The sequence below is a fragment of the Microplitis demolitor genome, chromosome 2, assembly GCF_026212275.2.
Source record: "Microplitis demolitor isolate Queensland-Clemson2020A chromosome 2, iyMicDemo2.1a, whole genome shotgun sequence".
NCBI classification, from domain to species: domain Eukaryota; kingdom Metazoa; phylum Arthropoda; class Insecta; order Hymenoptera; family Braconidae; genus Microplitis; species Microplitis demolitor.
In genome coordinates this window covers 8,506,332-8,519,675 of record NC_068546.1, presented here as the reverse complement: position 1 = coordinate 8,519,675, position 13,344 = coordinate 8,506,332, and the positions used below count along the sequence as shown (strand labels likewise).

General features: G+C 38.6%; 1 protein-coding gene across 1 annotated transcript; it reads left to right on the top strand.

Moving 5' to 3' along the window:
* The first annotated feature begins 1,339 nt into the window (after positions 1–1,339).
* LOC106694084 (uncharacterized) lies at positions 1,340–4,651 on the top strand. Its single transcript, XM_014444202.2, has 2 exons — positions 1,340–1,916; positions 3,651–4,651. Exons 1-2 carry the CDS (start codon positions 1,340–1,342, stop codon positions 4,649–4,651), a joined length of 1,578 nt encoding a protein of 525 aa, XP_014299688.2.
* The last annotated feature ends 8,693 nt before the right edge of the window (positions 4,652–13,344 follow it).

Here is a 13,344-nt window from a genome sequence, read left to right as displayed (position 1 = left end):
ACCACAGCATCCAAGGAGGCCAAGCGGCGGAGGATACGACAACGGGCGGAGGCTGTTTTGATCACACCAGATGAGTCAGGATCGTCTGGAGAAGTTTTGAGAGCACTGCGATCAAAGCTTTCCCTGGAGGATCTTGCTACTAGTGTAAGATCGATAAGGACAGCCAGGCAAGGTGGCCTTCTTATTAAGTTCGAGGGATCTGTTAAAGATCGCTCTGCTCTCGATAAGAAGATTACCGAGGCGGCTGGTGGAGTCGTTGCTGTGCGCCATCTTGTTCCGACCACTACGTTGGTTATTGGCGGGCTGGACGCGGCAACGACGGTTGAGGAGGTGGTGGAGGCTTTGCGTCGGAGCACCAATGTAGGTGCGGACGAGCTCAAAGTTAATTTAACTAAACCCAGTAAATGGGGAGCTGTCCGTGCCTTCATTGAGGCAAGATGCGAAGTCGCCACTGCTTTAGAGACCTTGGGAAAGGTCAAAGTGGGCTGGTTGGTCTGCCGTATCCGCCGCTGGGAACGGCTTGATCGATGCTTCCGCTGTCACGATCTTGGTCATTCGACCAGATCGTGTAAGGCGAAAGAGGATCGGTCTAGTCTTTGCTGGCGTTATGGCCAGGCGGACCATCAGGCCAAGACGTGTACTAACCCACCTATCTGCCACCTTTGTGTTGCGGTAGGGGACGGGCGACCTGTGGATCACGTGATCGGTTCAAGGCGGTGCACTTCCCACAAAAATGGCTAAGGTACTGCAGGCGAATCTACAGCGGTGCAGAACATCGCTCGATCTACTTCTGGCACGGTGAACAGACTGCAGGATGGATATTGTTCTGGTTTCAGAACAATACCATTCAGCGTCTGGACCAAATTGGTTCTGTGACCCATCGGGCACAGCGGCAATCTGGATTCCGGATCTGGGGTCTGTATCCGTAAAAGATAGTGGATTCAGGGATGGAATTGTATGGGTAGTTACGCCAGCGATTACCTTCGTGTCATGCTATTTCACACCCAATGAGCCTATTGCGGCCTTTCGAAGGAGAGTGAATGAACTCGAAAGAGTCATTCGCAATCTTGAGGGAGAAGTCGTAGTAGGTGGAGATTTCAATGCGAAATCTACCGATTGGGGGATGGAATAGACTGACACGCGTGGGTCTGAGCTCTTGGACATGATGGCAAGTTTTGATCTTGTTATTATGAACAAAGGAAACACGGCAACTTTCCGGAGAGTTGGTACACGTGGGTCTATTGTAGATCTTACGTTTGCTACTCAATAGAAGGCGGTCTGTGAAGAAGTAGATAATGATCTATGGGGCCTTGGCTACCAGATTGTTACTCGAAAATTCATGGGTCGCAGTCCAGTGTCTCCTATGCAACCTGATGCGATGCAGGAGATAATCAATGTCCTGTTTCCGGAGCGTGAAGATCGGGACAGTCCTGTTTGGACTATACCCGATGACGAGTGCCCGCTTTTCTCGGCAGCTGAACTACGCCGGGTTGTAAGAGGTCTCAAGGGAGGCAGGGCCCCGAGTCCCGACGGTATACCTGTTGAGGTCTATAAGGCTCTTGTCCCCCAGCATGAAGAACTGCTACTGAGTACTTACAACTCGTGTATTTCGGTTGGAGTTTTTCCTGCGCGATGGAGGCTGCAAAGGTTAGTCCTGTTAGACAAAGGAAAGGGTCCGCCCTACACTCCTTCGTCCTACAGGCCACTTTGCATGCTGGACGTTGCAGGAAAAATTTTCGAGTCGTTAATTCGAAATCGATTGAGAATCGAAGTTGCGAATGGCGGTGGCTTAGCGGAAAACCAACATGGTTTTCGGCTTGGTTGCTGCACAATCAGTGCTATTTCTGAAGCGCTATCATTTGCCAAAAGAGCTTGGACGGGAAACTATCGGTCCTTATTGAGCCACACCGTCCATCGTACGGTATTAACACCAATTTAATATAGTGGAAACCTAAAACATGCAAACCTTCTCAATAAGACAATTTATAGATAAATTAAGAAAAATATAGATAGCCCGAACTGGGAATCGAACCCAGACCATGTCAGTATCGCGCCGAGTGCTCTACCAGTTGAGCTATCCGGCACTATACTATATTCCGTTCAATTTTATCTATAACTTATTGAGCCACACCGTCCATCGTACGGTATTAACACCAATTTAATATAGTGGAAACCTAAAACATGCAAACCTTCTCAATAAGACAATTTTTCGGGCTATCTATATTTTTCTCAATTTATCTATAAATTGTCTTATTGAGAAGGTTTGCATGTTTTAGGTTTCCACTATATTAAATTGGTGTTAATACCGTACGATGGACGGTGTGGCTCAATAAGTTATAGATAAAATTGAACGGAATATAGTATAGTGCCGGATAGCTCAACTGGTAGAGCACTCGGCGCGATACCGACATGGTCTGGGTTTGATTCCCAGTTCGGGCTATCTATATTTTTCTCAATTTATCTATAAATTGTTTTATTGAGAAGGTTTGCATGTTTTAGGTTTTCACTATATTAAATTGGTGTTAATACAGTACGATGGACGGTGTGGCTCAATAAGTTATAGATAAAATTGAACGGAATATAGTATAGTGCCGGATAGCTCAACTGGTAGAGCACTCGGCGCGATACTGACATGGTCTGGGTTTGATTCCCAGTTCGGGCTATCTATATTTTTCTCAATTTATCTATAAATTGTCTTATTGAGAAGGTTTGCATGTTTTAGGTTTCCACTATATTAAATTGGTGTTAATACCGTACGATGGACGGTGTGGCTCAATAAGTTATAGATAAAATTGAACGGAATATAGTATAGTGCCGGATAGCTCAACTGGTAGAGCACTCGGCGCGATACCGACATGGTCTGGGTTTGATTCCCAGTTCGGGCTATCTATATTTTTCTTAATTTATCTATAAATTGTCTTATTGAGAAGGTTTGCATGTTTTAGGTTTCCACTCTATTAAATTGGTCTTAATACCGTACGATGGACGGTGTGGCTCAATAAGTTATAGATAAAATTGAACGGAATATAGTATAGTGCCGGATAGCTCAACTGGTAGAGCACTCGGCGCGATACCGACATGGTCTGGGTTCAATTCCCAGTTCGGGCTATCTATATTTTTCTCAATTTATCTATAAATTGTCTTATTGAGATGGTTTGCATGTTTTAGGTTTCCACTATATTAAATTGGTGTTAATACCGTACGATGGACGGTGTGGCTCAATAAGTTATAGATAAAATTGAACGGAATATAGTATAGTGCCGGATAGCTCAACTGGTAGAGCACTCGGCGCGATACCGACATGGTCTGGGTTATGATGACTTTCGATGTCAAGAATGCTTTTAATTCGGCACGATGGCCAGATATAATGAAGGCGCTTCGGAAATTAGGTCTGCTCGAGTATCTCGTTCGGATCATAGATGATTACTTACGTAATCGTTTCTTGATCTATGAGACTACTTTTGGCGAGATGATGAAGAAGCTGACTGGAGGAGTGGCTCAGGGTTCGGTTTTAGGGCCATAACTCTGGATCATCCTTAATGACGCTCTTCTACGTCTAGATCTACCGAGCGAGGTGATACTGGAGGGGTTTGCTGACGACGTGACGGCGCTAATTCTTGCGCGCGCTTATGAGAGTGCATAAAGATTAGCAAGCCTGGTCGCGACCAAAGTGGACACCTGGCTAAGTGACCATGGTATGTCACTAGCTAAGGCGAAAACGGAGGTTATAGTGCTCACAGCCCAGAGGTGGTTTCCGAGTCCTTTTCGGGCTCTCGTCGTGGATCAACACGTCGAGAGTGGGAGTTATCTGAAATACCTTGGCGTGACGATCGATACGAAACTTACGTTCCGCGATCAGATTGTCGGTGCAGCTAAAAAAGCGACGACGTTGGTAGCAAGCCTTTCTCGGTTGATGCCTAACGTCGGAGGACCGAGAAGCAGCCGTAGACGAGTTTTCATGAGCGTTTCACACTCGATAATGCTTTACGGAGCAGAAATCTGGTGTGAGTCACTCAAAGCAGAAAGTTATCGTCGACGACTGGCATCCGTGCAACGAAGAGGCGCGGTGAGGGTAGCTTGCGCTTACCGTACGGTTTCGGAAGCAGCCGTTGCGGTCATCGCGGGTGTGATTCCAATCGACCTTTCGGGTTTCGAGAGGAAGCGCATCTGGGATGCCCGTAGGGCTGGGGAAGAACCGTTGGAGAGTGTAAAGGCTCGAGAACGCGAGGAGACCCTGAAACTCTGGCAAGAGCGATGGGAATCTGCGGAAACGGGACGTTGGTCATTCAGGCTCATTAAACGAGTCCGTGATTGGATAACAAGAAAAGGGGGGGGGGGGGTAGATTACTATCTCACCCAGTTTCTGTCCAGTCATGGACAGTTTAATGAGTACTTGTATCGCATGGGGATCCGAACCGATCCTTATTGCCAATACTGTCCGAACGTTGTTGATTCTGCCGAGCACACTTTCTTTTTCTGTCAGCGTTGGTCTGAAATACGGCTGCGTTTTCAGAACGAGAAAGAAGTGCCAAATGTCGCTGACCTGGTGATACCTTGGATGTTGGCGACGGCAGACAATTATAGGACGATGACAGTGTTTGTGAAAGAGGTCCTGAAGGAGAAGAAAAAGGAAGAAGAGACGGAGAGGTAGTTGCGAGAGCAGCGGGGGTGCCTAGTACTGTGAAGTAATGCTCACGCGGTCCCGCAGTACTAGGTAGGGGAGAGAAAGAGAGTGAGGTTTTAAGCCGGTAGGGCCCCCAAAGATATAGTCATTGCTTACTGTCATGGTAAGTAATACATCTTTGGGGGAGGAGTCCGGCACATGGAGGACAGTACCCATACAGAGGGCAGTTTATGCTTTCTGTATGAGTAATGTCTTCTATGGTGTGTAACAGCATTTTTCCCTCACTGTTATTTCTAGAAAAAAAAAAATACTATTACTATTACTATTGCTATTACTATGACTATTACTATTACTATTACTATTACTATTACTATTACTATTACTATCACTATCACTATTACTATCATTATTATTATTATTATTACTATTACTATTATTATTATTATTATTATTATTATTATTATTATTATTATTATTATTATTATTATTATTATTATTATTATTACTATTATTATTATTATTATTATTATTATTATTATTATTATTATTATTATTATTATTATTATTATTATTATTATTATTATTATTATTATGAAAATGTGTAATCTAAATTAATTCTTTATTGTATTTCCCAGGATATTGCCTACATAAATAAAATCTGTTCAATAATTATGTTTTTTATTTATGTATACGTATGTATTATTTATGTATACAAAAATGAACCCAGAACCTAGTCTTTTTGTTTGCCACTGGCTGCGTACGTATTCGGGACGTACTAATATATAATTTATACGTACTTATATATATTTATATTATTATGATTACGCGTGAATACGCATTGGCTGACCTGGCTTGTGAACATAAAAATAAATTAAATTAACTATCAATAAGAAAAATTAATAATTTTATTTATTTAGTTATTTATTAATGCTTACAGATAGAGCTGGTGCTCTAACTGCATGAGTGAGAGTGTGTTACATGAAATTAACATAATCAAAGTATATCGAAATTTAAACAGTCATAGAAGATAAAAGCGTTTAGTACATGGATTAGCAATAGATTTTTTTTTATGGACACAAGAAGCAAACCAATTGACTTTATTGTATTATTAGTAGGTGTTTACATTTTGAGTAGTTACAGCCAAGTGTTAAACACATGATGAACGGTTATTTCGAATTGATAGAGATGCGGTGACATAATTTACTATTAATTGAACTTGTTTGTAACTTCTTATGTTTATTTAATCACCGTCAACGCAACCAGAGGACAGGAGCCAGTCACTGAGTGGGTAAAGATATTTTATGCGCTGTGTTGTAAATGCTGGGCAGCTGTACAAGAAGTGCTGAAGAGAGTCAAGTACCACAAGAAAGGCATTCCTTTTTCGGGTAAAATTTACACAGCAACAAGCCAGAATCTAGATTATAAACATACGAGTTAGTCAGTCTAAGTTGCGCAATAATCTTCTTGAACAGCATGGGGGTTTTTAATGTTAGGCACAGCTGTGAGTTTTCCCTTACTGGAATTGTTGATAGAAATGTAGTCACTGAAGTTTATGCCAGAGCCTTGTAATCTTTCTGCAATAGCTGAGCTTTGTACTTAGAGAAGACCGGGATGAAGACATCTTTCCATGGTTCGGCATCCCAGTTACCCCAGAGGTATTCTATTTCCATATCTACAACGAACTTTTTTAAGATACAAGCCCAATTGTACATTTCTTTGCCGATTAATCCTTGGGGATGTTTAGACAGTTCGTATTGTCTTAGAAAACATGTTTTAGTTAAGCTGTGATCCGCTGATTCGAGTATTCTTATGAAAAACTTGAAGGTTGTTTTCCAAGCTCTGTAGCTAAGTTTTGTCAGGTTTAGCTCAACTCTCAAAGCAGAACTGGACGTGTTTCTCGGGATTCCAAGTGCCCGTTTGTAGTATTCATTTTGCACGACTTCTAGCTTATCAAGATGAGACATGCCCTATACTGGGATCCTGTAAAGTAGCGTTGATACTGCAACTGCATGAAACATCTTGACTACGGCTTCCCAGGCGTAATTTTTGGTATTGGCGAGAATAGATAGCGCAGCGTTTGCGGCAATCCTCGCTGTTTTTATTCTTCCTTCAGTCGCAGGATAGCCGATCGCAGAACTAGTTAAGATCAACCCGAGGTAGTTGTAATTGCTTACTATATCTTTTACTTCTTTTTTATACTCAAACCTGGCTAGATCAGCTGCTCGTGTTTTACCTCCTGCTCTAGCAACCATTATTTTGGTTATTACATATTATTACATGCAAGGCAAGGAGGACCGTATCATCTGCGCATAGAAGAATTAATAGATCTAGGAGGTTATCCACATTTATTCCCTCGCACCCATAAGAACGAAAGAATGTTTCCATATCATCAAGGAATAGCAAAAAAAGCAGTGGACTCAGGGTTTCTCCCTGTAGTACACATTCAGTAACCGGGAATTTGTCAGTCGTCTTGCGGCCTTGTTTTATTTGGATATACGCTTGTTCATATAGTTCCATTAGGATCATGATGATTTTGGTGCTCATTCCAAGAGAATATAGTTTTTTCCACAGTAGCTCATGGGGGACGGAGTCAAAGGCATGTTTGAAGTCGACAAATAATAAGTAAGCTTTTGCCGATGCTTGACGTAATCTGAGATGTATAGCTGCAAGGAGAACATAGGCTGCGTGAATGCAGCCCTTGCCTTCTCTGAAGTCCATCTGGCACTCAGGAATTATGTTCTTGCTATTAGCCCAATGGGTAATCCTTGATCTTAGAACATGAGTAAATATTTTGACCGAGCAATTTATTAGTGCAATGCCCCTGTAGCTGGCACGATCAAGCTTGTTACCGACTTTGTGGATCATGCTTAGTGAAGCTGTGGCCCAGTAGTCAGAGACTTGTTCCTTATTTAGTATGCTATTAAAGAGATCAAGCAAACAATATTTCCAGTTGGAAGGTAGATGCTTATAAAATTCGTTACTTATGCCATCGAGTCCTGGAGTTTTATTGGACTTTAGCTTGTTTAAACATTTGTCTAGTTCTTAGAAGGTAATTTCGTGGTCCAGCTCCTCAACATAAGCGCTACGCAGATCAAGATTATATATACGTCTAGCAGGGAGTATCTTTGTATAGAAGTTATTCCATTTCTCGATAGAGGGACCTATGTTCATCGACTTATCGATTTTACAGGATCTGAGTGCTTTCCAGAATTGGTTTGAATTCTTGACTTGAGCAAAACTGTCTTGGATATGTTGTGAGAAATGGTCTTTCTTTGTAGCAAGCAGTTTCTCATATGATCTTTTTTGTTCAATGTAGGCCGTTTTGTCTTGAGGATCAAAGTTTGAGCGAAAGCAGTTTTTCAAGAGGTTTCAGACTTGTTTTTTTGCTACAAAACAGTCCTTGTCAAACCAGGGTTTTGAGATCTTCTTTGTAGGACGGTCTGTAATCCGCGTGTGCATGCAAGCATACTGAGCAGATTCCCTAACGGCATCACCAACTGTCAGCGCTCTTTGCGATAAATCTGATTCGTCCCAGTACTCTTTACAATCCAGAGCGACCATGTAAAAGATAAAAGAATTCTTTCTATCCCGGTTCTACTTGTACTTGTCGGTGGTGAGGATGGAGTTCGTCCCACTGGTTATTACGTTATCATTGCCAATTTTTACGTCGATTACTATCGGGAAGTGATCTGAACCAGTGATGACCGGGCTGATGTGTAGGTCAACAACTAGCGGAAGCATGTATTGGTTGACCCAAACAAAATCGATCACACTATTCCCGTTGTGATTACAGAACGTGGATTGCGCTGGGTAGTCACTCGTAGCGCGTCCGTTGACAAGTATAAAATTCATGTCCGACATGAATTTGCGCAAGATTTTTTCTGTGTTGTATTCGAACGCATCTTTAGTTTACCAATATCTACCAATCTGCAGGAAGATATCAGTTGCCAGCTCGACCGAAATATCTTCAGTGAGTCCCACTCTCGCGTTTAGATCACCGCCAATGGCAATCGGAATATTTTCATATCTGCCTTGTATATCATCCAATAGAAGTTTGAGGCCATTGAATGTGCTTTATATGTTAGATGCAGGACTTGCGTAGATCGACCCTATTATAAATTGCTGTTGTACGGTTTTTTTTATTAAGATAAAAATCCATTCATTGGCTATAGCGATCTCCACTGATCTCCATTTTTCATTGTTTATTAGCGTCATCAGACCGCCACTGCCACGACCAGCCACTTGGTCCTTTATTGCATTAGCCCAGAATCTGGAACAGCCATCAGCTTTCTTAGTAAAATGTGCAGGAGCAGAAATTAAATGGGTTTCGTTGATACGTATGATGTCAGATTCTAAATTCTGTTTGCAATTCGAAAATTTATTGAAACCATTAATATTAAAGAAGCAAATACTTGAAGTCAAAAGATTTGCTTTATCAGTTAGTTTTTTTGACCTGTTGGAGTAGAGCCTGTTCTGTGTGTTCTTGAAGACCCGGATTCCATGTTCACACTGTTGGGAATAATCTTTTCAAGCATTCGATTACTTGGTATGGACCAGGGGAATAGTTTACCATTCACCAGTAGTTTCTGGTGCATCATCTTAACTCGTTTTCCCTCCTCTCTAGCCTTCTTTCCGAATTCACGATTCTTTTTGTCAATTATTTGCTCATTCTTTGTTAGTTCCGGATTGATAAAAATTTGTCAGTGCTTCGCTCATTTTTTAGTTTATTTTTGGCCATACATATTGCCTTTTTACTTTCTGTAGAATCTATTTTCACTTTTAGTACAGGCGGGTTCTTCTTTATCAATTTAACGTCGAGAGCCCTTAAATTCGTGCCCAAAGTGTCTTGGAAAAGCCAGTCAACTAGCTTCCTCAGATCATCTTTAATCCCAGTGAGACCATTTATTATTAGGTTGTTCTTGATTTGCTCTCTCTCTCTCAAAGTGTTCAGTTCTTAAGGTCAGATTACTCAGAGATTGGCCGACATTGTCAGATATGACCTTTTGAGTTGTGTTGGTGGGCTGGTACTTTTCTAGGCAGCTCATTCGTTTCATTAGATTATTGTTTTCTTCTTTTAGGGTTCATACCTCCTGTTTCATCCCTTCAATATCTTGTTGTAATAAACCAATCGCACGTTCTTGTTTGGACGAAAGCTCCTGGATTTTTTGGTCCAAGTTACAATAGTGTGTCTTATTTTCACTGCTCAAATTCTCAAAGAGTTTGGCAATCCAGGCCATATTCTCGGGGATGGGGATACCATCAGCAAGATTGGAGCTACCTAGTCCTCCTTCCATAGCTTGTTTTTTATGTATTTGGGATGAGTATGCGTTTTGTTCCGATGACAGCTCCTCGATGAGCCTTTTTTTAGTTGGTGTGAAGAATCCACCGATTTTTTGCTGGTTGTTAGAATTAATTTCTGCCCACAGCGATAGTTGTTGACAGTTTGTTAACCTACCTTTTTTCTTGAGCGACTTAGATTTTAACAGGCCACCAGTCGATAGATCGGAGGCGGCTGATGTGCACGGAGATTCAGTTGGTGTATTATTGCTAAGACAGATGTCGTTCTCTAACATGACGAATAAATAGGTAGATCCAAATTTAGCACATGTTAGAGATCCAACCTAAAATTACACACCGTCAGATCCAATTTACTATTTTAGACTTAAATCCTAAAAACCCAGTTCAATTGATTGAAGATTTGCACTGCACCAGCAAAAATACACAGCAGACACCCGAGACAGATTTATTAAGGTCTTTGTTCACGATTAAAGCTTAAAAGCTCACGGAGAAACCTAAACACGACTGCACAAAGCGACGGCTACGCCCTCACTCGGAAAAATTAATAGTTCTAACTAAAAATTCTTATTTGTCACTGTATACTGTTAATCAATAATGTGTTTAACAATAAGTTATTTATTTTTTTTTTATCAAGTTTATTTAATACTTTAATAACGTATAGAGAGTTGAAAATAAATCCTGAAGATATCATTGATAATTTTAACCGTTGATTTAAAATTTATTTCTTAATTAAAAGTACTCAAAATTATCATCGTAAAAAAGAACTGTTATTAAAATGAAAAGTTTGGGAAATCGTTTTGAGGATTAATTTGTCATAGTGACTACTTAAGAAAAAAATACATAAATACTAGACCAAGATTAAAGGTAGGCACGATCGGTTGATTAGGTTAGAAGCATCTGGCTTTGGATATATTTCAACTTTTCAAAAAAATCATCTCTTTTCAATTTATAACTCTAAAGAAATTCTGGACTATAAGTTGTAATTTCTTTTAGTTGGATGTAATTAAAACTTTTGTGACAAACTTTAATTTTTTCTTTTTCACAATTTCGATGACACCTTTAAACAGTTTGCTAGTTTAGGAAATTTGATATTATCAAAGAGCAAATATTTACGGCTTCGACTTCCGATCTTTTTTGAATGATAAGTTACAGGCAAATTTTGTAATAGCATATGATTAATAGAAACGTAAACTTTCAATAACACTACCATTTCTTCAATGGGAGATATATTCATTGTTCACTATGACGTTGTTAATGCAACGTTAGGATTCATCATAAATATATTGAGCTTTGTAGCCACCATAGTCTCCCCGGTTGTAAGTGAATTTATATAAAACTTAGCTTACGCACTAGATTTAGGGTTTTAATTGAATGAATACTGAATTTAAAGAATGAAATTCGTTACAAAGGCAATTTTAACAAAGCTTTGAATTACACACCTACTTAATTAAACTCCGCCACTTAAAATGCTTATTTTTACATCAAATCTTCAACACATACAGGAAACTTATGCAATTTCCGGTGATTTCAATAACTTTCAGATTTTCAAGTTTTTCGATTTTCATATCAACATATTAGTTAATACAAGTTATAGTATATTCAAGTCAATCCAATATTTAAGTTCTATATAATTAAAATACCTTTGAAATCTGGCAACGATTTGAAGAACACTTATCATCGACGCAGGGTTGATACATACCCAGAGTGATGCAGTTGAGTAGAATCATAAGTATACTTATCCTTTCGAACCAAGTATTTTTTAGTTAAGATCAATAGCATTAACCCAAGTTGCAATTATAATGTTTCATGTAATTCATTTATATAATCAGTAAAATATATTTTCTGAAGAAAAGATAAAGTTTTCATCAATTGTTTTAAAACTTGTCTACTGTCTACTTTGTGATGAAGGTAGCAGCGGACCAGTATAATTTTTTTGCATTACTAGTGTGATTATTATTACTACTACTGTGATTACTACTACTAATATTATTGTGATCATTATACTATTTTTATTATTATTTTTATGGCTAGCGTTAAGGGGGTATTCTGGCCTAGAAACCGAAATTTTAGGTATCTGTCAAAGTAGGATAAAAAAAAATGAACATTTTTACTATCCATTTTTTCATATGATTTTTATTGATATTTAAGGAATGAAAAAAAAAAGATTTTTAATTAAAAAATAACAAAATCTTTGAATTACAGGCCGGTGAAGTGCGGGCTACAAAAGAAAAACGGTGCTCTTCGGTTGATATGATTTCAACTTTTGTAGTGATCTAAAACAAACAAATTTAGAAAAATTTTAATTAGTAAAGATGCCGCTATCGCATGGACCTCTGCCAAGAAAAAAAAAATTTTTTTCACAAAATGGCGCCTGCAAAAAAAAAATTTTTTTCACCCCGTTTTTTTGACCTTGTCGAATTTTTTAAAAATACTTGAAATTAAAATTTTTTTAAATTTAAGGTTGGTGCGATAGAGAGATATATAAAAAAGAATTTTACCAAATTTCAAAGAAATCGGTAAGGTAGAACTTGAAATATCATGTCAACCACTTCAAAAAAAGTAGTTTTGAAAAAAACACGTTTGAAATTTGAGAAACAGTTTCAGTCAAATAACTCAGATAATATTTAATACTCACTTGGAATTAATCGGCGATCCCAGATCCCATATATTGGGCCTTCTTCTTGGAAAGAACGAGTCTTAAAGTCATCCAGCAACATCTGCCGTTCATTGTGTGATTTGCTGTACTCGGCCGGCTTAGGTACTGGGTCACGAAATCCTATGTATCTCGGAAAATAATTCGAATTTTGAAAAATCCGTTTTAAGGCATATTTTTGAGAGTCTAAACTTTAAAAATATACACAAAAAAGAAAATCCATTTTTTCAAATTTCTAGACCAGAATACCCCTTTAATACTACTGAAATTACTACTATTAGTCTTATTACTATCATTATTCTTATGACTATTAATATTATTACTTTCTTATTTCAATGAGTTTACTTATGTAATTATTATTTTGACTACTACCACTAGTATTGTTATTGTGATAACTACTTACTATTTTGGCTATGATTAATACTATTACCATTATTATTACTACAGTGATACTATCACTATTTCTACTATTATTGCTAATATTACTGCTATTATTGTTATTATAATTTATACTACGACTATGACTAGTGTAATTACTATTTTTTTAATATTATAACTATACTTAAAACCATTGATATTACTATGATTATTTTGAATATAACTAAACTTATAACTAACTACTACGTTTATGATTATTACTGGCATTATTATGATTCCAACGTACTATTACGATTATGAGATTGTACAATGTGAATGTATAAGTGCGCGACCGTGTAAAATTACTCAATAATATATTCTATTAACTCCTGAGCATTAAAATGAAAGGGAA